The following is a 25,671-nucleotide window of genomic DNA, read 5'->3' as shown; positions in this document are numbered from 1 at the left end:
CGTAAGCAGATTAGACTGATGGGACTTCAACATCCACACACCGTACAGAGAATATAACTGCCAATACTTCAACATCTAACAACTAGCATTATTTTCTTTAAGATGTCCTTCATGGTGGATATGACCTCGCAAACAAGGAATGCAGCAGATGAGTAGGTAGCAAAGAAGTCCAGTTGTAGTGTCCTGGCCAAATCCAACTTCAGTAATTATACTCTGCTCTTAAATTCCCCCTGCAGCTCTCCTAGGATAAAGCTCTTTTTTCAGCTGTCCTGAAGCATTGTGTAGTATTTCTGTGAAGCTGTGCAACACTGAAAAATATCTCCTCCCATTAAAATTGCAGGGGGAGTTTAGGTAGACAGAAACCTACTACCGGAGTTTGAACTTGGGCGGAACACCAAGGTTCACTTACACTGCATTGGGATCAAGGGATCTTTGCTGACTAGGAGTGTCAGACCCTTGTTAAAGAGCACAAGTGGGAACAGCCTACTGTGCTGCCTGAATACAAACTCAAACTTGGGATGTCTGCACCTGGAAGTGACTACAGGAACATTTCCTAACAAATGACTTGGTATAACAGCCTCTGGTGCTGTAGAGTATCTTATCAAAACTTTATTTGGTTTTTTACTGATATTTAGGAAATTATTGTTGATAAAAAAAAGTTCCAGCAACTTTAAAAAAAACAAAACAGGCAAAAACCCCCAAACAACCCACACTTCAAAAAAAGTCTTTACCAACAGAAAAGCAGCTATATACAACCCAATTATGCCAAGGCAAGTATTTGAATTTCAATAAGTAGATATACCAAGAACGACTTAAAGAGTATTTAAGCAAGCTGAACCAAGCCTTCAGTACTAGCAAAAGCATTCCACATTATGCTAAATAGACAGCTGTAACAGTTTTCTTAGCCTCTAAATTGCGGCTCATCTAAAATATTTAGGTAACTGACTCCCAAAGTAGTTTATACCCAAAAATGTTGTTCTTACTAAAGTAGAATAATTTAGGACAATCACTGTATAAATTCCTCTAAAAAGGGAAAAAAACCCTCCAAATCCATCCACATACACCAAGTCTGCTTGCTATTTGTATTTGGTGCCTTTTTTCTTCTTCTCCTGTCATTGCTTTCTTCTTTCAGATGCCTTTTTTCTTTTTTCACCCAATCAGGGCAACTGTAAGCTTGGTGCTTTTATTTCACCTATTTCTTTAGTCTCAACTTTCTCATGTTTTCTTGTCCACAGCCACCTCAGAATAACCAGCGCAGCAATGCCAAAGCCAGCAGTCAGGATCGCCGCTGTTACCACAGTACTGACGCCAGCAACCAGTTCTCTCATGCAAAACTCTGGTGGCTTTTCATCAACATAGTAAATCCTGATCTTTTCAATATCCAGAGCATCTCCATTGACAGAGACAGTTAATGCATCATGGGAATGAAATACGGAGTCACCCTTTATATCTTTTTCAAAGTAATAAGCTACATCAGCTATGTCTACATCACACCTAGATTTTGCATTCTGGTCCAGGTGGATTTGGATAAATGGGAAACTGTACTTCACGGCTGCGATGTACTTCGGGTGCAGTTTGTATCGGCTCTCAAACAGATGTTTCAGGGCGTTTACTACATCAGGAACATCGAAGGCACTGGACCTTTTTTTGTGCTTCAGGTCAATGTAGATTGAGCTCGTTCTAACCAGTTCACCACAACTCAGGCTTTTGTCACCCTTTTCAGTTCTTCTTACTCCAGCAGTGTTCACACACCAGCAAGCATTGGTTTGATTGCACTGCCTGGCTTTGAAGATACCACTGTCCTCGCAGTCTGGATTGTAAATGCCATTGTTATCTAACAGCCAACGGCGCTTCTCCTTCAGGAGGGTCATTTCTGCCTTCATCAGCAAGCATTTTGAAGTCAGTGTTGAACAGTCTACCCTGTGATTTGAACCCACCAGCGTGCAGTTGCAGTTCCCAGGTGCGTCCTTGACACATACCGTCCACTTGTTGGTCGCACAGGTACAGTTGTTCTGAGCTGACGAAGCGACTGCCAGAATCAATCCCAGCAAAAACCCAAACAGAGGCTCCATATTACAGGTGAAAAACGTGGATAAAGTCCAGAGTGATAGCAGGCAACGTCTGAAGCTTTAATCCATTCATGGACTCTACTCGTTTCTACACGCTAGCGTGCTGCTCCCTTTATCAAGATTCAGATGAGACCCACCAAACAGGTTCTCCTTCCAAAACAACTGGCATCTCATACCCAAATCCTAGAGAAGTCAACAAGCTGCAGTTTCATCTGTTACTTCTCAGGGAGCAGCACCAATGCCTGCCTCCAGATGCCTGCCATCCCTCTTGCTTGATGAGGAAACAGTGGGGAAGAGACAAAAGCCAACCTGAAGCATAGCTCCTACCTTGGGCTTCCCTCATGGATTAAAGCACAAGCAGCTTACTGTTTCCCTTCTTCAGACTTTTTATGGACTATGTAAAAGCATGTTTAAGGAATTTCTCCCATTTCTGCTGGAAGAAATCCTACTCCTCCACTTCCATCATGGTTTTTCCTGCATCTTCCATCACACATCCTCTGTATCATTCCACTGTCTAGCTCGTTATCAGTTATGGACTTTGTCCTTTCTACTTTCATATATTTATAAAATAAAGCTGCCTGGAGCAGCTGCCAACTCAGGAGGAACGACTGTTCATCAGTTTGATGGCTGCTCTCCTACTTAGAGAGCACAGGAGGGCAGTCTCATCTTCCAGCACAGAAAGCTTCTCTCCCCCCTTTCCTTTGGCACGTACTCATCCCAAGGCAGTACTAGGAACGATGATTTTCATGCTTGCATTACCCTTACAAAGTTGTTAGCCATTTCTGAAGAAGTTTTTCAGTCTGAACTTTGAGTAATGCCTTTCACAGTATGCTCCAGCAGCTCCCAAGTGTCCTAATCTACATCTACAAAGTATGAGTTACTGTTTCTGTGTGTTTTGGCAGCAGCTGAGAGGTATTTTCTGGTTTGCATTAAGCAAGTCCCAATCATCTGCTTTGTCAAACACTGTCAGACACTTTATAAATAATTATTTTGGGACCAGTAACGACCACGGAACAGGGTATACGCCACCCTCCCATCCACGCAACTTGCACACTGCCTTGCGGTCAGCTCCTTGTACCTGCGCTGCTGCTTTCTGGAGGGCCTGCCTTGCTTCAGATCGGTGCAAGCTGGGCTACTTGGAGTGACAGCTTGCGTCTGTGTCAACAGTGGGAAGGGACCCCGGCTGCCAGTGAGTATTTATAACACAGTACAGGTTTAAAATTAGAGCTCCAGATGTAAATACCCTCTCCCACTAGAGGAGGGCACAATCTGGAATTGAACTTTGCAGCTAGAGCTATTTCTAAATAAGGCACAGAAACACACACTACATGGGGGAGCAAAGATGAGGCAAGTTCTTCAAATAATTCCTGGCTCCTTTATAGCACATTATCACACCTCTCCATTTCCCCTTCCTTCAGATAAAAAAACAGTAGTTACCTTTCTTTAAAAATAATTGAGATCTACAGTTAAAATTATTATTAAAAACTGCTAGGTATTTCCAGTTGTTGTACTGATGATTCTTTGCTAACAGTTTAGTAACTTTTCCCATTTTTAATTTCTAAGTCATTTACCTGTAATAATTTGCTTTTTTTAATTGCACATCCCTCCTTCAAAGTCAAAATCCATTAACTATCACCTACATACTCATATCTTGTCTTTATTTTATTTGACATTATGGACTTCAGACAGAGTAGGTTTGGGTTTTTTTCTTTCTGGAGGACAGAGCCTAAACTGCTGTAAACTTACAGCTCACAACCAGCTTCAGCGAAGCGATGGCAATTTCTGTCCATCTGAGAGCTGCGCTGCCCTTGTGCTTAGAACACCCCCTATGCATGGGCAGCAATGGGGCTTTTTGGCAAATAGTTTGCTTGTATGATGTTTACAAACATTCATGTTCGCTCTCAGCCTCATATTATCATTTGACAGTTTCCCCTTTTTACAGACACTTGCAGTGAAGCAGAAGAGTTTGTCAGAAGTACCATATGATGGTCTCTTTTCCCTACTGGTGGAAGATTTTCATCACCTTAATGAAAACCTGCATTGTCTCTTCCCTCAAAGGTGGCCAGAAGCACGATGATGGTTTTAAACTACACCCATCACCAAGCAAAAAGCATAGAACAGTGGCAAGAGAAAGGCAAAGGAGGAATAATCTTAAGTTTCCCTGACAAAGCTGCATAAATTGCCAAAATAGAAGTGCACTTTTCCATTAACTTTTTTGTACTGGTGGATTTCCCCCTCTGCAAATAGAGAGAGAACAGACTTATTTTAAAGACAAAAGTCTTTCCAAATATCTCTCTCTCTATATAAAAAAATATATGTAATGTCTCAGTGACACTAAAAAAAAGTATTATTTCCTTTAATCCATGATAACCTATAATGGCACTACAGGAGTTAATTATTTAGAATAGCAGGCTGTAAAAGGAATAATCCTGTAGGAAATGTGGAGTGTATTATTTCTTTAGTGATCTCTGCTTCCATGGAAACAGTTTCTCAGCACAATTCTAAATCTCATAAAACTAGGGCACTAGGTCTACATAAAACAGCAAGATATTTCCAATTAAACAACCACAATGCTTTTATCCAGGCCATTAAATACTTTGTTCAGTATCAAATATGATTACAATGTTCACTGGGATGTTAACAACGAGCTACTTCCCATGCGCCAGCTCTGTGGGGCCGGTTGAAGCCACCCTGCACACATCCTGACGTCCCTTGCCCCCTCAGCAACAGCACAGCACGTTTCCTTCCCCTTGCAGGCGCCGGGGTGCACTGCTTTGCCACACCCTGCCTATCAAGGTGTGCTGTACACCTCCTTGCCGCGTGCTTTCCATCTCCACAGGGTCTCTTTTCCCCACACAACTCATTGTCCGCATAGCTCAGTAATGCCCAACAGACCTAAGTCTCTGCTAGCACAGCAGGAAAGAGTTAATCTACCTCCTGCAGCTGGTAGAAATAGAGATAGAACCAACACACGAATCAAATTTGGGTAATGAATAGAGTTGTTTGAACGGTAATCTTCAGAATTTATGGGAGCTGCCCATGAAAACAAACCCATTACATTACATTACTTCAGTGACACTACAGCCAGGACTCTCTCTGTGAGAACAGCGTGGAGAATACTGATCTACCACCCTGGCATTCCTGCCACAAAGTGCCACTGGGCAATCTTCTGAAGGAGACTAAAGCAAGGGGTTTATAAGAACAAGTGAAAGAAGCAAACCTATAGCAGGGCACACAGCTACTGCCCACAACATTTAGACACTCGCCAGAAGTTTCATGCACTAGTAAGAACAGTTTTGGCTTAGTTCAAAACCATCTTTGTATCAGCTGTAACAAAGCTCCCTCTAGTGGAACTAAACTTCGTTGAATGACTGGGTCATTGTGACTGACTTGGAGCAAATACCAGCTCTGACGCTCAAGAGACAAGCAGCTATTACAAATGTGGAACACATCTTTCAAGGTACTGCACATACAGTCTTTATTAGCAGACTCCTATATACCATCAGTCAGGAATATCAAAGCAGGAAGCAAACGGAAAAAATACTTAATATTAATGGCAACACTTAACTTTTTTGTTTGGCTGGTTTTGGGTTTGTTTTTTGTTTGTCTGTTTGTTTTCCTCAACTGAACTGTTCTTGGTAAGTTATTTACTTAAAAAAGATATGGGCCTTGGCCTTCCCCTCCCCTGGAACACAATCCATACATCCCTGCAAAGAAGCACTGCTGATAACAGGGATAGCAAAACAAATGCCCATAAAGGATATTTGCCAGGGGTTAAATCTTGGGGGTTTTGGTGTTCTTTTGTTTCTTCCTTTTTTCAACTGTTGACTCTTCCAGTTTAAACTGTATCATTCTACTGGCTACTCAACCATTTTCCATCTCCCGAGCAACAACTTGGCAAGGCATAACAGCTGGTCTTACACAAAGAAATAGCATATCAGTCCCGAACAGGTACACTAAAACAAAGCTAGTGCAACAGGACTAGCTGGGGGGGAAGGAAAGAAAAAAAGGTTTTGCAATAAAAAAAAAATTGAATGCCTTATAGGTGTTTGGTAGCAGAACTGGTAGCATTAGTAAAATATACTTTTATCTCCTTAGAAGCATGCAACTTCCAAACTCATATTAACCACACAGTAAAAACAAATTCTGAGAAGTAGGTTAGTTATTTTGTTACCATGGCTCCTGCCAACAAAATTATTACTTAGCATCACAAATGTGCCCTTTCTGATTCACATATAATATTTTGTGATAAAACTGGATTACAAGGGTACTAGCAGTTATATTTCCTCCCACACCACTCTGCTAATGAACTCTCAGAAAATCTGGAGTCTATGTGTGCCTACCAAAGGCTCAATACTGCACCATGTCCTCTACTCAAGAGACATGCTGCTTCAAAAGTATGTTTCACTCAAAACTTTTCTTACATAACATCACTGTTAAATCCAATTAATTCAACTGTCTGTCTTTAACGCATTGTAATCATTGAACAGAGACACAGCCAGCACATTGTTACCACTACTGGGGTAATACTGACATCCATCCTTAAATGGTTGGAAATAGACTGTATGCGGACAAAGGACATTATCTGCTTCATAGTGCTGTTACACAGGAGGTTCAAAATTCTTTTCCTACAAATCAGAACTAGTTACAGCTTTTAGTACATACATTTATACTGTGTGATTTTTCTAGAGAGTAACCTATGCAAAACTGCAAAAGAATACCTTACACAGCAGACCACGCCACAGCTAAGTAGGGAAGGAATGCTTTCTCACCAGGAGTGTAGTTTGAACTAGAAATACAGAAAACCATGCAATGTTTTTAATGAGGAAGACCCAAAGGCGACATTTCAGAATATATGCAAACTGAGTAACATGCCTTATACGGATGGAGACACCAAGTTTGTAAATTATACATAGTAGTGGGACCATAAAGCTGCGCACCAGCAGGTCTGAACATAGAAGAGAGCACAGAACATTGATGAATATATTCAGTCCATAGCTCTTGAATCTGCACTGGGAGAATCACTGAGCATCAAGGGCTCACATTTTCATACGATCGGGTTCTGTACCTTCCACTTAGTAACAGAAAGGGACTAAAATTTTATGAGGCATAATAAAAAAGAAATTTTAACTTCCTGTAAAGGAGTTCCCTCCTTGGGATGCAACTCTAGAATTTTAAAGCTTTTCAAACTCTTTATACAAATGAAAAGCTGAAGTTAAAAATGTAAACGTATAAAATCTGAAATTCCATTTATGTTATGTAGAACTACATATATATACACTTATATATTTTTTAAAATAAGAATTGAGTCCATTGTTGCCCATCTAGATATAAACTCAAGGTCTTGCTTGCTTCGTGTTTTCAAATATATTTTAGACCTGAGAAACTTTGCCCAAGATAAACCGGTGTAAATAGTGATAGCTGTATACAAGTCAAGTTTCCTCATGATTTAAAAAGCAAAATTTAAAGCACATTTTTTTCTATAAAGATTCACAGTGATATAGCTCAAGAAACATTTCCAAGTCGCAATCAAGAAACTTCCCCATCAAGATCTGTTTATGACTAATTTATCTGAATATATACTGGTATGAAATTGTAACTGAAGAACTGACACAAAACAGTATGCCATCTTATTGAACTGCACATTAGAGAAGACTGAATATAAAAGCTGGTGGGTTTTTTACTTTAAAAAGACAAATACTTTTCTGCTTGTTGCACCAAGTTCATCATCAATCTAGAGCTCTTGTTTCCACAGGAAACAGTGGCAATTAGAAGTGGGCAAATCACAATGGTCTGGCAGAACAATATAGTATCTCCCCGTAGAATGGAAGATCAGAAAGATTGCAACCTGTAATAAGACAGGAGTTACCATTTCCACTGGAAACAAGCACAACTACTACTGAGAAGTCATGAAAACTTGCCAGCTTTTCCTCCCCAACTATAGAAGCAAGACAGCAAAACGCATGCCAAAAAGCTACTTAACCATAGGGATCAATGGGGGGGAAGTAACAAAAATCAGATGACTTATTAAACCACAACTGAATAAAACTTCAGACTGGATACCAGGGAAGGCTGAAATCAGTGAGCTACAAAATTTTCATTTCAGTTAAGTTGTAACTTTCTCTTTTGTGAATTCATTCAAACTTACAGTCTCTAAAGGATTAACGAACAAATTCATTCCAAGTTGGATGTGTACGTGTAGATAAAAAAGAAGAGAAAATTCCCAAACTGAAAGACTTGAGAGAGGACAGACTCTCCTTGAGGACTGAAGCACATTATTCTTCCCAAATGGCAGACTGTTGGCCAAAGAATTAATTCTGCGAAACTCATTTTTTGCAAAATGTTAGTATTAAGTGTTCCTCGTATAGTCAGGTCACACACATTAGGAGTTTTTCGAAGTATTTTTAAACCATAACAATAAGATGACACTGGATTCTGTTCAGTTACTATTAAAATGGATAATAATTCTGAAAGCGTTGACATAATGGGGAGGAGGGGAAGAAAATGAAAAAATAAAAAATAAAATCAAAATTCCGTAATTTTGTTGCATTAAAACCATCACATTGGCAGTTCATTTGAACACTCATTCTCATTTTCTTCTTCGGCATTACTCTTTTTCTCACTCTTGTATGTGGAAAGGAATAAGTTTTCTATCTGAGTCAAGAACTCTTCAGCAATGAAGCAGTTTGTTACCTTGCCCAAAGTCTTCCTCATGCACTCCAGAAGCTGGTCAAAAGAAAAGGAGAAAATATTTTTTTAAAATGGTCTTTTTCCCTGAGTTTATTTTTCCCCTTCTAGCTGATAAGTATCCCAAAGGGATTTTTATTTATTTATTTAAGGTTAACACTACAGAGTGTTCAACTGTATGGTATAAATCTTCGAAAGGAACAGTCATGCAGGAACACATGGGGGGTTTAAAATCAATTCTTTGAAACCCATTACACAAATGCAAGCGTATTCTACCAACTCAGTTTTAGATTTAAGCTGTTTATAAGCAAGTTCACTTTGAGAGGGAAAAAAAAAATTATGTGTAGGCAATCATTGTGTACGTCTTTTCTGTTTATGTTTTTTGCTTTGGGCAGATTTTCTGTCTTGTTTGTGCAATTAATGTTACAGCTGTAGTTATTTAGAACTTCATAGCAATGACTACACTGGCTGGAAAATTAAAGTTCCCACTTATGCATGACAAACATGGCACAGCACTACTTTACTGATCAAACAAAGGACTAGGAAGTCCAATCATCTCTCAAAATGCATGCAGTTCTCGACACCAAAAGCATACAGCATGCTGAGAAGAGACATTATTGATATCCTTTCTTCTCCAAATTGAGGTTAAAACTTGGTATTTGCATGCAACTGTTGTCCCCAACTCTCTCAAATGAACATTGTTATTGTCATTGTGCTTGCAAGTTAACAAGCTGCACTATAGAAGTCATTTATTGTGATTAGTTTACATCTCACATTTGTCAAAGTCTACCTTCAGGTGACTTCTGACCACATAAAACAGATTTGTATTTAAGAAAACATTTAAAATTAAAAAAGCTGAAAATTAAAAGATGAAAACTTACTTTCTGCAAACAGGTCAGGTCAGAATCTCTATGAAAAATTTTATTCATGGGGACACTGCTGTTGAAAGACAAACAAATAGTAGTGCTGTAGAAAGCAGACACACATCTTTATCGAAACATCAATAACAAACATGCAAAAATTCTAAACTGGCTGTTCTTTATAAGATAAGTAGACAAATACCTATGGCAGAATCTGTATTTTTCAATTATCCATCTTGCTTTTTCAAATATTAAATCCCACTGAGGTTCCTCCAACATCTGCTGTACTTCAAATTTGTAGGGCAGGCCTGCAATCAATTGAACACAAAATGACAACAGTCATTCAGTGTTTCTAGTACATGCAACTTTTTTCTTTTTTAATTTTCAGTGCAATTCCTTCCTTCCCCAGAACTGTTCATAATTTGTTACTGACAGCAGAAGCTCACAGTCCCGTTACTTGCCAACATTAAGGAGGTTAAAGTAAAAGTATGATTTCAAATTTCATTTTCGTGGGAGTAGGGAACAAACCTGTTCTCCTCCCTGCCCTCACCAACTCCTCAAGACATAAGGAAGCACAGAGAAATCTACAACATAACAGAAAAATGGCAAAATAAATTGAGTTCTTATAACCTAGTACCACTTACACTGTTGTAGTCTAAGATCTATGTGGTTGTTAAGAGAATACAAAAAGGTTTTGTTTTTCATGTGTGAACTGGTTGATGAGTGGCTGACTATTGTTCTAGATTGCAGAGGAACTTTGTTCCTAAAGGAAGAAATTCCTCTAGTTTATTGCAGGTGAGGGAAGAGGAATTTAGTAAGTGTTATAAAGGAACACCAGAAAATTACTTGCAGAACACAGTTCAGTTCCCAAAAAGCATGGGGAAAGAAAGAGACTGTAAATTTCAGTAAATCATTACAAAAAAGTGACTTTCCAAGATCATAAAAATTTAGTGAGATGAAACACATGCTTTCCAACTATACCTCAGAGTAAGTAAAAAGAAAGCAATAAATACAATTTGCTACTTGAACACACCTCAACTGTGAAGTGTCCAGCGCAGAACACATTTCCAAGAATAAGAATTAATCTATAGAAATGTTTATAGCTCATATGAAATACTAATTTTTGTTCTTTTCACCAGTACTATAGTCTATTTCTAAGGACAGAATAAGTTTCTACGTATTTTAATGCCACACTACAATGGGAAACGAGGATAAAGTTACAGTACTATCAGTATGGTAAACAAGAATTATTGCACAGATGTGGCCCCCACTTCACATCCCCTCGGACAATGAAGCAAGGCTGCAGGCAAATGGTCTTCCTTGCTTACTTCCACAGGAAAAAACAGAGGGGGAACTGCTGGGTCACATGGCCGCTCCTATTGCCTCGCCAAGGAAATTGGAAACCTCGGAATTTGTATGCAAAAGCAAGGGGGAGAGAGAAGGGGCAGCTACCATAAGCTTATACTATTATCATGGGAATTTTCCTCCAATTAATGTCAGGGAATGAGCAGATCATCACTTGAAATACCATAAATTTATATGTTCATAACTATTCAAGAAAGGAAAACATCCCGTTTTCATGAACCGCCAATGACATTTTTAATCAAGAATTTGTTCTCTTAGGTTGGGATTCATGCCAGCATAGCATTTCATCTTTCATATCTTGTCTTTTCCTGGACAGCTGGCAAGTTTGACCCTTTGACCTTCTGAATCCTAAGTTACACAAATAAGGATTTTTGGCCACTGTAGCAGCCAAGTCTTTGCTATTATACTTCTGCCTCCTCAATCAGAGGATCTGTTCAGAATTTTGTAATGCAGCAGAGTATAAGTAATACACATGAAGCAGTTTTACAGCTATTCATATGGATACTGTATATAAATTACAGTGACCCTTGTCCCAACCCTTTAATTTCTTTCATGGATTGTGGGAAATACTAGCACAGAAAAACAATCTGTCTATGCCTGTATATTCGTGTCATGACAGCATGGATTACTTGTAGGATTACTCTTTAACTGAAATTCCTGGTTTTGTACAGCACAAGTTACCAACATAAACATAAATACCTATTTCTCAAGTTCAAGAACAGACAACATTTTTCCCCTTAGTATCCAAAAGCAAAAGAAAAAATTCAGACAGAGGATAAAATATCAGTACTTACGGTAGGAACCATTAGAACTGATCTCATCACTAATTACTAGACAAGTAATCTGAGAATATGGAAGAGGATTATTTCGGTTGTAAGGACTTATAATCATTCCAATGAACATGGCACCACCCCTGGAGAAATAACTCTAAAAAAACCAAAACAAACAAACCAAAATCACACAAGAAAACCCACATACAAGAAACACCACTTTTTTCACAACAGTATTCTGAAATTTTAAAAATAGAATTTATGTCAATTTATGAATGAATTTATTTTAAGATGCATTAGAACAATAACGTGTATTAACATTGTAAATACCAGAGAGTCTTTAGGGTTGCTGCGGGTTTTTGCTATTTATTTTTAATGTACAGCCCTGCAAGTACCTGGTATTTAGCTTGTGTGTCAATATCTCGTATCGAGGGGTTAGGGTCAAAGGCCGGGTGGGAATGGTACCATCCAATAACACTGTATCCTCTGGCAGCCAGTGTTTCCGAGGCCTGCGTTTGAGATACTGGATCCATCTCGCACTGCAATCCTGTACTGAGACTATTGCACGGCTCTGCTGCACAAACCTGTTAAAAAAGTCTCCAGATGGATAAATGCAAGAAATCTCCATCAGTTAAATAAAATTTAAAGAATTTTAAGAGTCATATACCAGCTCTTCCTCATGATCAAGTTGACAGGCCAACACTTGAACATACGCATAACTCTTAATGTTTCAAGACTAGAGTAAATAACTTTAATATATTTCAGTAGTTGCCCTTCAGAAATAACATTTACATCTACCTGAATCATATATATTATAACAGTTTTAATAGTTTAGAAAAAAATGTAAAAAGACAAACACTTACTTCTACAATTTTATCAGCTTCAGAGTATCTTCCACCCAGCAGCCCTATTACTTCCGCCATAGACACATGAGAGTGCTAAAATGATATTAAACAATTACTGAGGTTGAAGTTGTATAATTTCTCCTAGTTTTGATCTGCACATGACAAAATACATTGGCTTCACAGCTACAAGTCAGTAACTTCTCAATGACATTTAGAAGGAAAACTTAGGACAGCTAAAGATACTCAAACACCCAGCGTTTCAATTTAAAGCAAAGAGAAAAGATTATTTTTGCTTATTATATACACGCATGTATATGGTGCTTATGTATAACACTTCCATACATGAAGCAATGCTGGCTTCAAAACCTGAAGCCTGTGCAATGCTGTGCAGTGCTGAACAACTGCACCGATTTCAGTATAACCTGTCATTTTTAAAAAAAACAAAACACACATTGCCTTGTGTACACAAAATCAGTTCTCAGACTAGTAGAAAATGAACCCATAAGACTTCAAAACAGCAGTCTATTTTATAAAGTAGCTTTAAGCAAATTATATTTAACATATGATGGAGAGTAGTACGTATTATTAGTGTACAACCATTTACCTTCTAGGAAAACTAAGCACAATATTAAAAAAAAAACATTCTTCTTTAGGGGCTTTATTTAATACTAGATTCTCACTTCTGGGTCTGAATGGAAAGAAGTTAAATACTATATTTCTCAATCTTCTTATGTTGCCCATTAAAACAAAACAACAAAAAACAAAAAAGAAAAAACCTTCAACATACACTTCATAGCTTTTTGAAAGATAAAACTTAATCCTCACCAAATCCATTATTAAAAGTGCTTCGGAAGACACTTTCACCTGAAAAGGTTCCTGAAATGATAAACCCAATAATGAGTATAAGAAAAATAACATAAGTAATAAAGCATTGTTGAGTATTCACCAATAGGTACATACCTGTTTTTCTTCAGTGAATAAACAGCACGGTATCAGCTGAAAGGGATCAAAGGAACTATAAAACGAAAGAAAATTTCTCTAAAGATGTAGGACAGTCAGGAAACACTTCAAGTTTCCCTCTCTCTCCTTGGCAGAGGAGGAATAACCTTGTTCTCTTTACTGGATTTTCTCATCCCACACTGTGACGACTTCCACCACATACAGAAACTTTGCTACCCACACTCATGAACTTCAGTACAAAACATGTGAAATGCATACAGGTCATCAGGCCATTATAAATATTAATGATTTGCAGCACTGCAACCTGACACTGCCCAAGACATATTTTAATTTCTAGAAGATCTATGTTTGAACATGATATACATTAAATAATACCTTTTTATTTGTCTTGAACCTTTAGAAGATTTTGCAGGTTTCAGTTTTTCTTCTTCTCTTCTTCTTGCTAATTCTTCAGCAGACAGATGCTAAAAAATTTAAAAAGAAATCTCTCTTAACGTCTTAAGTGCTCTTTCAGCACTGATGACAAAACCAGCCCAGAATAAAATCTTGTCATCAGTGTCCTCTTGATATGCTACCAATTTTTGTGTGCTACAGGACTACTCGAGAGAGAGCGCAATAGCCCTAGCAGAATCAAGCAGTGTGAAAGTAATGACAGTCAGGGATCTAGTTCACAAGATCCTTAATGAGAGAATTCTTACATTCCCCAAGTCAATCACATTTAGTAAAATCACAGCCCATATCGCAAACCATGCATAAATGCAGGTGTGACAACTAAGGAGAAAATCTGCCATTACAATCCGTGGCCAGAATTTATCGTGACACCTCTTTAGGATGAGTGTTTTCAAACTTTATTTCCATCCAAATATGTATTTTGCAGAAATTGTTAGAATTATTAGCCACAGTTACTCAAAAATAGGTATGGCATTATAGCCACACCTATGGAAGTAATTATATATTTTTTATATATACACAATATACATAGCCATACCTATTATGGAAGTAATAGTTACAGATACTACTGAAGGTTGCAAATTTAAGTGGTTTCCTATATAAGAAAACTAGAATGTTTACAGTTCTTTTTGTATAATTTGAAATTGTAGAAATGGACAAGTGGATATTTTCTTTCCAAATCTTCTTTAAAATATTTAAACTTCTATGAATTTTTCTAAGCATTTCATGAACCACAGTATTTCTGGGGCTATTGCTAGTAGTGGAATTAATGTTAGGAACTCGTATCACCTGCATTATAAACACAAAGAAACCACATAGAACTGAATAAAATAAAATTGAAATGTTATTCTCCTATCCCCTACTGTTAGCTTTAGTAAGGCAGTTGAAAACAAAGGGTCATGAAATCTCCTACAAGACAAAGCAGAGCTTTACTTAGGGCCGTACATGCTCGCAACATGAACACCTTTGTAAACACCAAAGTACAGCTGCACTTAGCAGCAGCATAAAGGTGTAACAGCTTCTACATTATTTTCAATTTATTGCTTCCCCAAAGAGAGGTTAAAGTACCTATTACACAACTGTTTCCCTTGTATATTTCATGCAACGCCCCTGCTAGCAATTAGCAAAAATTAATTCTGTAAGGAAAGTTTAAACACAGAAGGGTTACCTCAAATGTCTGTCCTTCCAAATCCTTTGCATCACACCAGTTTCCCCAAGGGTCTCGCACTCGTCGTCTTCTAGTACGCTGCAGCAAGCAATTCAACATGAGTCAAAGCTCATATTGCTAAAACATCCATTTACTTCTTTTAATCAGCCATAAGAACACTGTCCTTCAAAAGGTTACTGCCACTTCAATGTTACTAACATATTTCCAGAAAAGAAAGAACACCCTGGAGTTCTGTAGAATTAAGTAGTTCACAGTCTGTCATGAAATATCACCGGCGAAGTTTTCAGGTTTTAAGGCTGTAAAGCATAACACCTGGTTGATGCTCCATGGATCATCAACATCTCTGACAGCAACAGTACATTATTATCCAGCTCTGAATTATAGCTCAGACAATATAAAAAGCTATAAACCCAGTACATTTACATCTAGTGTATGCTACAGTTCTTTATATTTCTTTTTTTTTTTTAGTGGGATTGATGTAGTTTCCCTCTCATCAACTGACTTATTTTGCTATGAAGTACTTAAAAATGCTACACTAAATGTGAATATGAAAATAAAATCTGGCAAGCCTTGATATGTCACGTAGTTATGAATGAGTTACTACTAACTGTGTGCACAAGACTCTCAGTAAGTCACGTTATATACCTAGTATACTTAAACAGTTAAAATGTAAGCAACTTAATCACACAGTACCAACACACTCCACTATTTTCTGGCTCATAGAGGGTAATAAGTTATGGGAAGGTGGGAAGGAAGGGGTTCAGGCCGCAGGGAAAGACTGAAACAAAATTGTAGTTAGTACCTGAACAGAAATCAAATGTGTAAGATAGCAGAAGTTAGGACAGAGAACTGTCAGATAGCAGTTAGACTTGACACTCGAATTACAGGGCATTCTAATGAAACTGCAAACTGAATGAGAGAAGAAATTTCCTGAGGTGCCTTAGTTTGAAAATGAAAACTGAAAAGACCTTCTCCACGCTCAACGTTTTTTGCTGCCCCCACCTCCCTCACCAAAACGTACCATGGACTGCAAGCGCTGAGCAAGCTGGTACGCTTCCACTGTGTCTTTGCCTTCTTTGGACCGTGCTTTATCAGCTGGCTGGGGTCGGTTATAGACAGCCTGTTCTACAGGATATGGAAGAGAGATACACTGTACTCCGGTATAGTATGAAGGCACTAATTTCTGGTACAGAGCCAAGAATGACATAGGTAAGTGGTAACAACACATGCCATAAAGAAAAAAGCAACAACAAAAATCCCCACAGTGAAAAAGACATCTCTTGATGGTCATATTACTAACTGATTATGTAGCCCTCTCCCACTACCACAACATTTTTAAGATGGGAAAACCTCCTTCCTTATTGTTAATTTATTTCAGCCAAAATGTATCTGCAGGCTATTCCTCCTCTCCTAGGTGACACCCATTCAGCTCTGGACCAAAAATTAATCCAGGGAGACCAAACCAACAGTAACTTATAGGTGTATATATATTTTTAACAGGTCACCTACATTTAACATTTGAATCTTGTAAAAATTACCCCTGAGGATGAAGACACTGTTTTTTATTTAGGAAATAGTTATAATTCAGTATGCGAAAAGAAACAATAACTTTAACTCTGTCTTACACAGAAGGAGGGCAAAATTTCAGATACAGCAGATGTCAGGAAAAAATCCAACACTGGACACAGAGAAAAACACAAAACAAACAAACCACCCCACCAGCTGGTGTGCAGTAAACATGAAGGGGAGGAAAAAAAGAAAATAAAAGGTCTTGTGTAAAACCAAAAATCCATAACCCTGTAAGCAGGTTACAAACTCCCCTAGACTGTCAAAGGTCATGAGAGAATCTGCTCAGAAGGTCCTTCCTAGGAAGGATTAACGTGTATCTTTCTGTGTGAGCAGCATACACTGACATTAAGCAGTACTTCAACATTAATACCAAAATAGGCTACAGCCGTATAGGTTGGAACATGACTATACTACAGTGCAAAGATTCTCCTCTACAGAACTTAAATGTAACAACAATTGCCATTTAAGACATTAAGAGTACAGAGAAGTTGGAAGATTATCCACATGGATGCTTGTTTCTGATTAAGTGCAGTCATGATCGCTCCAATTAAGTGAACTTAAAACTTTTCTTTTAAAGACCTACCTACTAACCTTAATGTTCACCCTTCACATGAAAATATTCATTTTAATAAAAAAATCTGACAGTCAACAATAGATGTGTTGTGCAAGAACTGATTCAAGTTTAAGTTCTGAACTGATTCCAATAAAAATATCTTTACCACAGCCAAAGTTAATAGCTCCTATTAATTCCAAGTATGTGTGGATCCGTCCAATGCAGTTAACATCACCACAGTTCTTAAGGCCAGGACGTACTGAAGTCTTATTCAGATATTTGGGTTTACATCTCTCCCTGAAATAAAGTACAGCACATTATCAAACCGTGAAGCAAATCACGAGGGAAGGAAGGAATCGTGTGACTTAAACTGAGATTAAGATAAGCCACTAAAGTGGTTCTTTTCCCCCTCTGCAATGCACACACTACACACCACTACGCTGGGCAATCACAGCAAAAATATAAATTTCACAAAACACATACCATTTATTTTAGGGTTATTTATATACATTCATACTTATGCAGAGTGAAACTTATGTTCTGTGTGTTAAAACAAACCTTTCAACATGACTGGTGCCAGGAAGCAATGAACTACTCAGAAGTACTATGATACTGTTAAATTGATCAAAGAATGTCTGCATTAGATTAGTATAGATAGGTCACATAATCATAGGCTTCCTTGGTGTGATAAATAAGCCTGTTTTCACTCTCTATGCACTCTCTGTTCACTAGGTGTGCCTGCTCAAGAAGGGGGGTTGGACAAGATGATCTCCAGAGGTCCCTTCCAACCCCTACCACTTTGTGACCATTCTGTGATTGTTACTTGCTTTTAAACTGATACTGATAAGTTTCAGTTGAACAATTCTCTGGTATGGAACTTCAGAGTTTCTTTGCGGCTAGAAAAAGCTGTCAATACACATGACAACAAAATGAGAACAGAGTTAAACTCAGCAATTATTTCTGCTTAAAAGCAAGCTAACCAACACAACAAGCACACACAACAAAATTGTTAACACAACAAACTGTATACTGACCCTGCCACCACAAATCACTAAGGTTCCTTAAACTGATTTTTTGGAGATGGAATATAAGAATATTCAAGTGTACAAGCACTACTCCAAATTGATTCTGAATGTGAAGTATTTTTTTGGTCAACATTATTTGCTCCAGCACAGACTGTTTCTTCTAGCTGCCCTTCTGTAAATGCAGTACTCAATGCTACAGACCTCATTATGGAATTAATTTAGACAGTTATTTTGAGGAACCATTTATTAAAATCACATATGCCTTCTTATATATAGGATGACAAAAATTGTAAGAAAATAACGTAACCAAAATGGATGCAGCTTGTTCTGATCTATTTTCGTAATGCTTCAAAGTATTTTCATTGCTTCACTTCCAGAATGCCAGAAAAAAAAACTGGGAAGATACAAATGAAGCATTAATAACCAGTGCTGTTCACTGGCAATCTTTATATCGATACCATAAAATTAATTTTATTATTTTCGTAAGCTATTAGTACTAAGTAGTGTTTTAACTACAATAAAGCAGGGCATGAATCATCTTCATGTACTGAAATAAGTCATTAAACTAATGCATCTTACCATTGATCCAAAATATAATTCCTAATTTTCAAATAACGCTCTGGTGTTTTGGCCTGGCGCCCTTCAAAAAATTCAGGAATAGCTTGCTTTTCTTCTTCTAGAATGATGCTTCTGTCTACCTCCACTTCTTGATCAGGTGGCTTAAGCTCCTCTGCTTCTTCTTGATGATCTTCATCCACTTGGCAGGGAGAAGGAAAAAGCAATCCATTATCAGCCAAGTCTCTCTGTTCCTCGTTAAGCTCCTGATCAGTTACTTGTCTAGTACCACGAGATGTTACTAGTCTGCCTTGTTCAGCTTTCTCAATAAAATTATGGTATTGCTGGTAATCTAAGTTCACAGGTTTATCACCGTTCAGGTGCTGGGAACATGTTGCTGCAACACCTGGAAATACTAATGCATCCACTGTATCTTGTTTGGTATGGTGAGGATCTTCTTTAGGCAAAGAAATTGCAGAACTGTGTCCAACAGATGAAAAAACATGTTCCATTCCTTTCATTTCCTCGGCTGGACTTTTTGAAATAACACATAATTCAGATTTTCCAGTTTCTTGCTGGAAGGTAGGAGAAAGTAGTTCATCCATGTCGTCATCAGTTATATCTACTTCTTCATCATCTGACAGCTTTTCAATTTTCACTGCATTCAGATTGGGGTCTGCACGGCCCCTCAAGTTTTCAGAAGACCACGCTTCTACCCTTATCCCATCTTCAACAGGAAGATTGCTACCACACCGACTTTGCTCTTCTTTTTCAGAATCACCACTTTTTGCCTTAGGAAAATATAAAATACTTTTAGGAGAAATAAACAAAACAATCCCCTCTGCCTCCTAAACAGTCAGGACTATTTTACTTGAAGAGCAGACATGCTGAAGTGTTTCCTCCTCATCTTACTATTTCAATGTATTTTAATCCATTGCAATTGATTTTACACAGCATTATAGGTATAATTCTAGCCCAAGTGTAAATTAGTATGTATTTGGTTTTTTTTTAAAAAAAGACCAACAACAAAGACACCAAACAAACCAGACAGTTGGAATTTCTTCTTAAACGGTCTTGAAGTCTAAAATGAGGCTAAAGGTAAAACTACAACACGCAGCAGAAACAGCTGTACAGTAGAAAACAAGTATTTTCAGACTAACAGCCAACAGTATAAGAGACTAAAATTATACTACATTTATTGTTTAGTTATACCAGCAATAAAAATACCTAAGTCATTCCAGGAATTTTAAATCAGGTCTGACTTCACATTTAAATCTGCAAATAATCATATTCCACTTTTCTGAATATGGAAATAAGAGTACATACTTTAACAGCAGTACCCTGAGAAAAGACACACTAAAATCAAGCTACATCTACAACAGCATAGTTGTCAAATGGCCTGTTTGTTAACTACAGAGATATTCTGTTTACCTTGTTCTTAAAATACTGCCGAGCATAGCTCTTTACTTGTAGAACAGTACGACTTCCAATCAACTTGGCAATTTTTGTCCACCGGCGGCCAAATTTCACCTAGTACAACAAAGCACGTTTAAGTCACCCAGCATTCTAGACATTCCACTTTATGTGACAAAAAAGTTTAAACACTCAATTATTTGTTACAAATGCACAAACAGTATAGCAAACCTATGGTAAAGAACCTCGCTACTCATATTCTAGCACTAAGAAAATTGCATCCAACGGTAAATTATTGTTATTCTTCTTAACTAGAGGATCTTCTTCACTAGAGGATCTTCTTCACCCAATTCAGGCACACTGTAAATTATACTGCCTATTAACTCATGGAATCCTACTGAAATGAATTTGTACTTGGTGAAGGAAACCCTATTACACTGAGCACTGTACAACCACATAATCTCTAAAGACCTTACAATACTAGTTAAAGGATTTCACTTTATTAGCTGATTTGCTTTAAGCACACACTATACTCCCTGTAGTTAACTATTTACAATTGTACAATTCATAAAGCTGTGTACTTGAGATATGTTGTGATCACAAATTGCAATCAGCCTCACATGAACAAAATCTGGTAAACAAAGCCATTTTGGGGGTTCATCAACATAAATCTGATTTAACATTACACTCTTAGTAGATGGCAATTATTTTTAACACAGTAGAAGTACAAAACCAGAAGTATATAATAATTAAATAAGCATGTTATTTTGTTATTTAAGATAAACTAATGACTTCTATTCAAAATATTAAAGATATAAGCAAACGTACCAGTCCTTGTTCAAACAGTTCTTTTTCTTCCGGTGTCCACTTTAATGAGTAGCTAGCTGATTTTGTAGGTGATCGCACCCTAGGAAAACAGGAAAAAGAAGATAGTGCTCTCTTAAAAATATATATTCTCAAATCCCAGTAACCAAAGTCAACTTCTGAGAGGAAGACGACTCCCTACCTTCTGTAAAACTCTATATATTGTTTTAAACATGAATGCGGCTGATAAATAAAATATCTAGAGTCACGTCAGCTTCTCCATCACATTGGAAAATTCAAGGCAACACAACATTCATCAGTAACTAACAGTACAGAAATACACAGAAGCAGCAAACAGAAAAAGTTCAGGCAAGAATGCCAACTAGAATTAGCAAGGGTTTTTTTTGTAAGGACCACGGTGCTACAAAAACCAAATTAGTTTACTACAGGCCTATACAATATTTCTTCGCATTGAAAGGTTTCTTAAATAATTTTGTACAGCCAAACAAAAGGAACTAAGGAGCTGTAACTTTTTGTTTTAATAGTGTCCAGTAACTGAACAAAAGTCAGATGCCACGCTTAAAAATGCAACTCAATCATTAAAATGTACGTACATGGCTTTTCCAGTTTTCTTATGTGGGCTGCAAATAAAAAACAAAGTGAAAATAAAAGTTAATAATTGTGACGCTGTTGCACATCATTTAACTGAGAATATTTCCCCAAACACAGCTTACCTTTTCACAGATCTTTTCTCCACTTCCTTTTGATTGAGCCATATTTTTTCAGAAAGTGATTTATTAGATAAATAATATCTGAAATAGTTACTAAGTAGGTTTTCAAAGCATTGGAGATATTTGCTCATGTGAGAATTCTAATAATCATATAAATTATCCTGGTTCATAATTATTCAGCTGGAGAAGCAAATACTGCACTACTTTCAAAACTTAAATACACAACTTCACACACACCTACTAGTTTAATGCATAAGGAAGTGACATTTGACTCTGAACACCCATGCTCACTTTACTTGCAGCAAACTAGGTATCCTGTTTCTACAACAGCATTTTTCTTTTTTGACTTAGAAAATATACTGAAGTAATTTTCATTGTACTGATACTTACCTATTTTCAAGTTAAGCCTCAATAATCCATTCTATTAGGAAAACTTCAAACGGCTTCATTTTCTTGTTCCTCTATTACAGTATATTACTACACTCAATTACAAAAAGAACATGAAAATAAATTAGCCTGTGATTACTATTGCTATAATCTACCTAGTCTGTGAGGTTGACTTACAGCAGAAATCATAGAATCACAGAATGTCCTGAGTTGGAAGGGACCTGCAAGGACTATCAAGTCCAACTCCTGCCCCTGCTACTGGTAAGACTATTTAAGCCAACACTGCTTTAAAAAGAAAAAAGAAAAAAAAAGGGAAAAAAAAAGAAAAAAAGAGTAGCAGCTGTTCCTTCCCGTTTTCATCTTCCATGCTGGCAGAAGTATGGATGTAGCCAGACAGATGAGACAGCAAAGCAGGCCAAGTGAAGAACGATTCAGCAAAAAGAACTAGCTATTTTTAGCCAAATCAGCTGTTTGATCAGGTTCACTATGAAGCAACACAAACGGCTGCATCAGCACGATACTGGAGGTGGCACTGAACAAGCAGCTGAAGTGGGGACAAATATTGCTATTTTTGGTGCCAGCGCCAGCTTAAATCTGACAAGCTTTGGAATAATTTTCTGAAGAATCAGGAGCATCAGAGGAAGCTGCAGGTAGCTAGATGATCAATTCAGAAGTCCTCCTTGATTTCTGCAATCTACCTACAAGATGACAGTCACCCTACAATGAAAAGATTTGTCCATTTCCTTTGGCAATAGGAAGTTTTCTATTGTTATAAAGGAAAACACCAAGCAAATAAGCAAAAGGATACTCTTCTTCCAGCAACATTTTCTCAATGACAGCCCTGTTTTCTTCACTAATGCTGCTGTCCAATGTCCATGGCTGCAAAAAAAAATACAAATATATTTTAATATTTTAGTTCTGTCACTGTTACTTGAATATCAACAATATATAATAGTTTCTAAAAGTAAACAAAAAACACTGGTTAGAAGCCTAAAAAAGCATGTACAGAATGGAGAAAACATGAGTGCTGATAACCTTTCTAGAAGTATCATTCATTTAATACTTACGAGACTGTTACCAGTTCTCCAAGATGAATCAAGATAGTGATCCTGCAGCAAGCTTGAAGCTGTGTTTTCATGATCTCTGAAAAAGATTCCAGTGTTCAAGACAATGCAAACATATTCAAACAAAATGAATGCTGTCACAGTTAAAATAACAGTGTAGTAAATAACAAGATGATTAACAGAAGGTGACAGATACTAAAATGAAAATCATACATTGCAGCCTATTATATGTTACTCTCTTATAATATTCCATTAGGCATAGCATAAATCCCCCACCAGCAAGTCATCTTTCTTAGTAATTGCAGTAGCAACTCCTCACCTATCTCACTGCAGACCATATGCGATACCAGTGAAACCCTGAACAGTAAAAATTCTCTTCCAGAAAGACTGAAAGCAGGAGGGACCATGTAAAATATATACAAGTGAAAGAAGAATTTTATGGACACATAAAGAACTATATTTTTAGTACTAAAAGTGTCATTGAGTTGTATTATCTCCACTTACCCTTCCTCCATCTTTCTCCAAATAAGGTAAAAACACCCCCTTATAAAGAAAAAACCAACAAACTCTTTTCCTCCTGAGGAAAGCTCATACTACGCAAGGTTTAACAGAATCCTATCGTACAGAATTAGTAGTGCTTTTATAGACTTTATCCAGATTATGCTTTGTCTTTTCTGTAAATAACTACTTACTACTTTTAGAAATCTGTCACTTTTTTTACATAATTGATCAACTTTCTTCTATTTTAATGCAGCATAAAATCTCCTTAGTAATTAATGTAAATCTTTTTTGTCATTCTTTGCTTCCAGAACAATCAGGCTTTTCTGAAGACTAATTAGCCCTATATCCCTTGCAAAGCCGCTAAAATTAAATTCACCCACTATTCCAAATTGCTTTGTGCCAGCAGCTCAAACATCTCTTCATAAGTAAGGATAAATCCTTATGTACATCCAGAAACCAATATAACTCCTGCTTCTTTCAGAGCATATCAAGAAACAGGTCAGACCAATAGCCCCCTTTGCCCAGTATTCTGTCTCCAACAGGGGCAGCAGCAGATGTTACTCTAGGACTGTATGCAAGCCCGGCCACTGTCTCCGACACAATCCCCTCATGGTCTCCCAGCACCTGCTGGAATATATTTGTAATGTTAGAATTGCAGTCCTTTCACTTCAGCATCTGTTTACAGATCCTTTACCTGTGAATTTCTTGAATAATTTTTCTGACCCTCCCTAAGTTCAGTTTTCTGACCCTGTCTGCCTCTGTGAGTTCACTACCTGTTATGCAGCACACTGACTGCACAGCCAGCAGACCAAGAGAGGTGATTCTGCCACCTCTACTCTGCTCTGGTGAGACCCCACCTGCAGTGCTGCATCCAGCTCTGGAGGCCCCAACACAGAAGGGACATGGAACTGCTGGAGCGGGTCCAGAGGAGGCCTCAAAAATTATCTGAGGGATGGAGCACCTCTCCTACGAGGACAGGCTGAGAGAGTTGGGGTTGTTCAGCCTGGAGTAGAGAAGGCTGCGGCGAGACCTTATTGCAGCCTTCTAGTACTTAAAGGGGGACTATAGGAAGGATGGGGGCAACCTCTTTAGCAAGGCCTGTTGTGACAGGACAAGGGGTGATGGTTTTAAACTAAAGGAGGGTAGATTCAGACTGGATATAAGGAAAAAATATTTTACAATGAGGATGGTGAAACAGTGGCACACGTTGCCCAGAGAGGTGGGAGATGCCCCAACCCGGGGAACATTCAAGGTCAGGTTGGACGGGGCTCTGAGCAACCTGATCTAGTTGAAGATGTCCCTGCTCGCTGCAGGGGAGTTGGACTAGATGACCTCTAAAGGTCCCTTCCAACCCAAACCATTCCATGATTTTGTGACTTCTGTGTATTTTAAAGAAGTCTCCCAGCAGTCTCACCACCAAGCGTACCTAGTTCACGTTCTGCCGGATCCGCTGACCGCAGTTCTGCATTCACCTCGCTTCAGTGCTTTCGCCGGCCCCGTTCGCAGCGCCCTGGCCTGCGATACTCAGCACCGGCGCTCCCCACCCGCCCTCCGCGGCCCTCAATGACACGCCAAGGTCTCTTCCCTGAGGCGCCCGGCGGCGGCCGGGGCAGCCCCCTCAGCAAGCGAGGGCGCGGGGCTCCGGGGACGCGCTCCCCTCGCCGCCCCCTCACGCAAACCCCGGCCGCCGCGACCACACAAACCCTGCTCGCCGGAGGTAAGGGGCGCGTTCCCCGCGGCGGCGGGGCCGCCAGCCCTTGGCACGGCCCTCACTTACCCCGGCGTCACCTCTCCGGGCACGGCCGCCGGGTCCCCTTCGATGTCCACCTCCAGCTCCTCTGCCGCCGCCGCCATGACACCGGCCCCACCGATCTCGCGAGAAGGGGTGGGAGCGC

The 25,671-nt window shown here is 38.5% G+C and overlaps 2 protein-coding genes across 5 annotated transcripts; both read right to left on the bottom strand.

The window, feature by feature from the left end:
- Nucleotides 1–584: 584 nt before the first annotated feature.
- Nucleotides 585–3,645, bottom strand: TACSTD2 (tumor associated calcium signal transducer 2). The gene has a single exon (XM_075097481.1). It carries the CDS (start codon nucleotides 2,070–2,072, stop codon nucleotides 1,158–1,160), a length of 915 nt encoding a protein of 304 aa, XP_074953582.1. The 5' UTR covers nucleotides 2,073–3,645; the 3' UTR covers nucleotides 585–1,157.
- Nucleotides 3,646–5,522: 1,877 nt separating this feature from the next.
- MYSM1 (Myb like, SWIRM and MPN domains 1) lies at nucleotides 5,523–25,655 on the bottom strand. Of its 4 annotated transcripts, none has more exons than XM_075097479.1 (21): nucleotides 25,554–25,655; nucleotides 23,279–23,354; nucleotides 23,020–23,090; nucleotides 21,828–21,905; nucleotides 21,708–21,734; nucleotides 21,118–21,196; nucleotides 20,308–20,406; nucleotides 18,901–19,667; nucleotides 17,463–17,593; nucleotides 16,196–16,299; nucleotides 15,175–15,252; nucleotides 13,932–14,020; nucleotides 13,557–13,611; nucleotides 13,422–13,472; nucleotides 12,615–12,689; nucleotides 12,147–12,335; nucleotides 11,776–11,908; nucleotides 9,819–9,924; nucleotides 9,638–9,695; nucleotides 8,763–8,795; nucleotides 5,523–6,858 (listed from the first exon to the last, which is right to left on the bottom strand). In XM_075097479.1, exons 1-21 carry the CDS (start codon nucleotides 25,628–25,630, stop codon nucleotides 6,838–6,840), a joined length of 2,397 nt encoding a protein of 798 aa, XP_074953580.1. In that variant the 5' UTR covers nucleotides 25,631–25,655; the 3' UTR covers nucleotides 5,523–6,837. The 4 variants fall into 4 exon arrangements, with proteins under 4 accessions (XP_074953580.1, XP_074953578.1, XP_074953579.1 ...); XM_075097480.1 differs by having other exon boundaries at nucleotides 6,759–6,858; nucleotides 9,638–9,692; XM_075097477.1 differs by having other exon boundaries at nucleotides 5,523–8,795.
- Nucleotides 25,656–25,671: the final 16 nt, after the last annotated feature.

Source organism: Phalacrocorax aristotelis, chromosome 6, assembly GCF_949628215.1.
Source record: "Phalacrocorax aristotelis chromosome 6, bGulAri2.1, whole genome shotgun sequence".
Classification (NCBI taxonomy): domain Eukaryota; kingdom Metazoa; phylum Chordata; class Aves; order Suliformes; family Phalacrocoracidae; genus Phalacrocorax; species Phalacrocorax aristotelis.
The sequence above is the reverse complement of the archived record's forward strand: the minus strand, read 5'-3'. Positions and strand labels throughout refer to the sequence as shown.

Excerpts from the sequence above, each read along its gene's own strand:
- TACSTD2 (XM_075097481.1), bottom strand. The coding sequence starts at position 2,072 with ATGGAGCCTCTGTTTGGGTTTTTGCTGGGATTGATTCTGGCAGTCGCT.
- MYSM1 (XM_075097477.1), bottom strand. The coding sequence starts at position 25,630 with ATGGCGGCGGCGGCAGAGGAGCTGGAGGTGGACATCGAAGGGGACCCG. Across the intron at positions 16,300-17,462 it reads AGCTATTAACTTTGGCTGTG|AACAGGCTGTCTATAACCGA; the intron begins GTAAAGATATTT and ends CATATCCTGTAG. Across the intron at positions 9,696-9,818 it reads AAATACAGATTCTGCCATAG|CAGTGTCCCCATGAATAAAA; the intron begins GTATTTGTCTAC and ends GTCTTTCAACAG.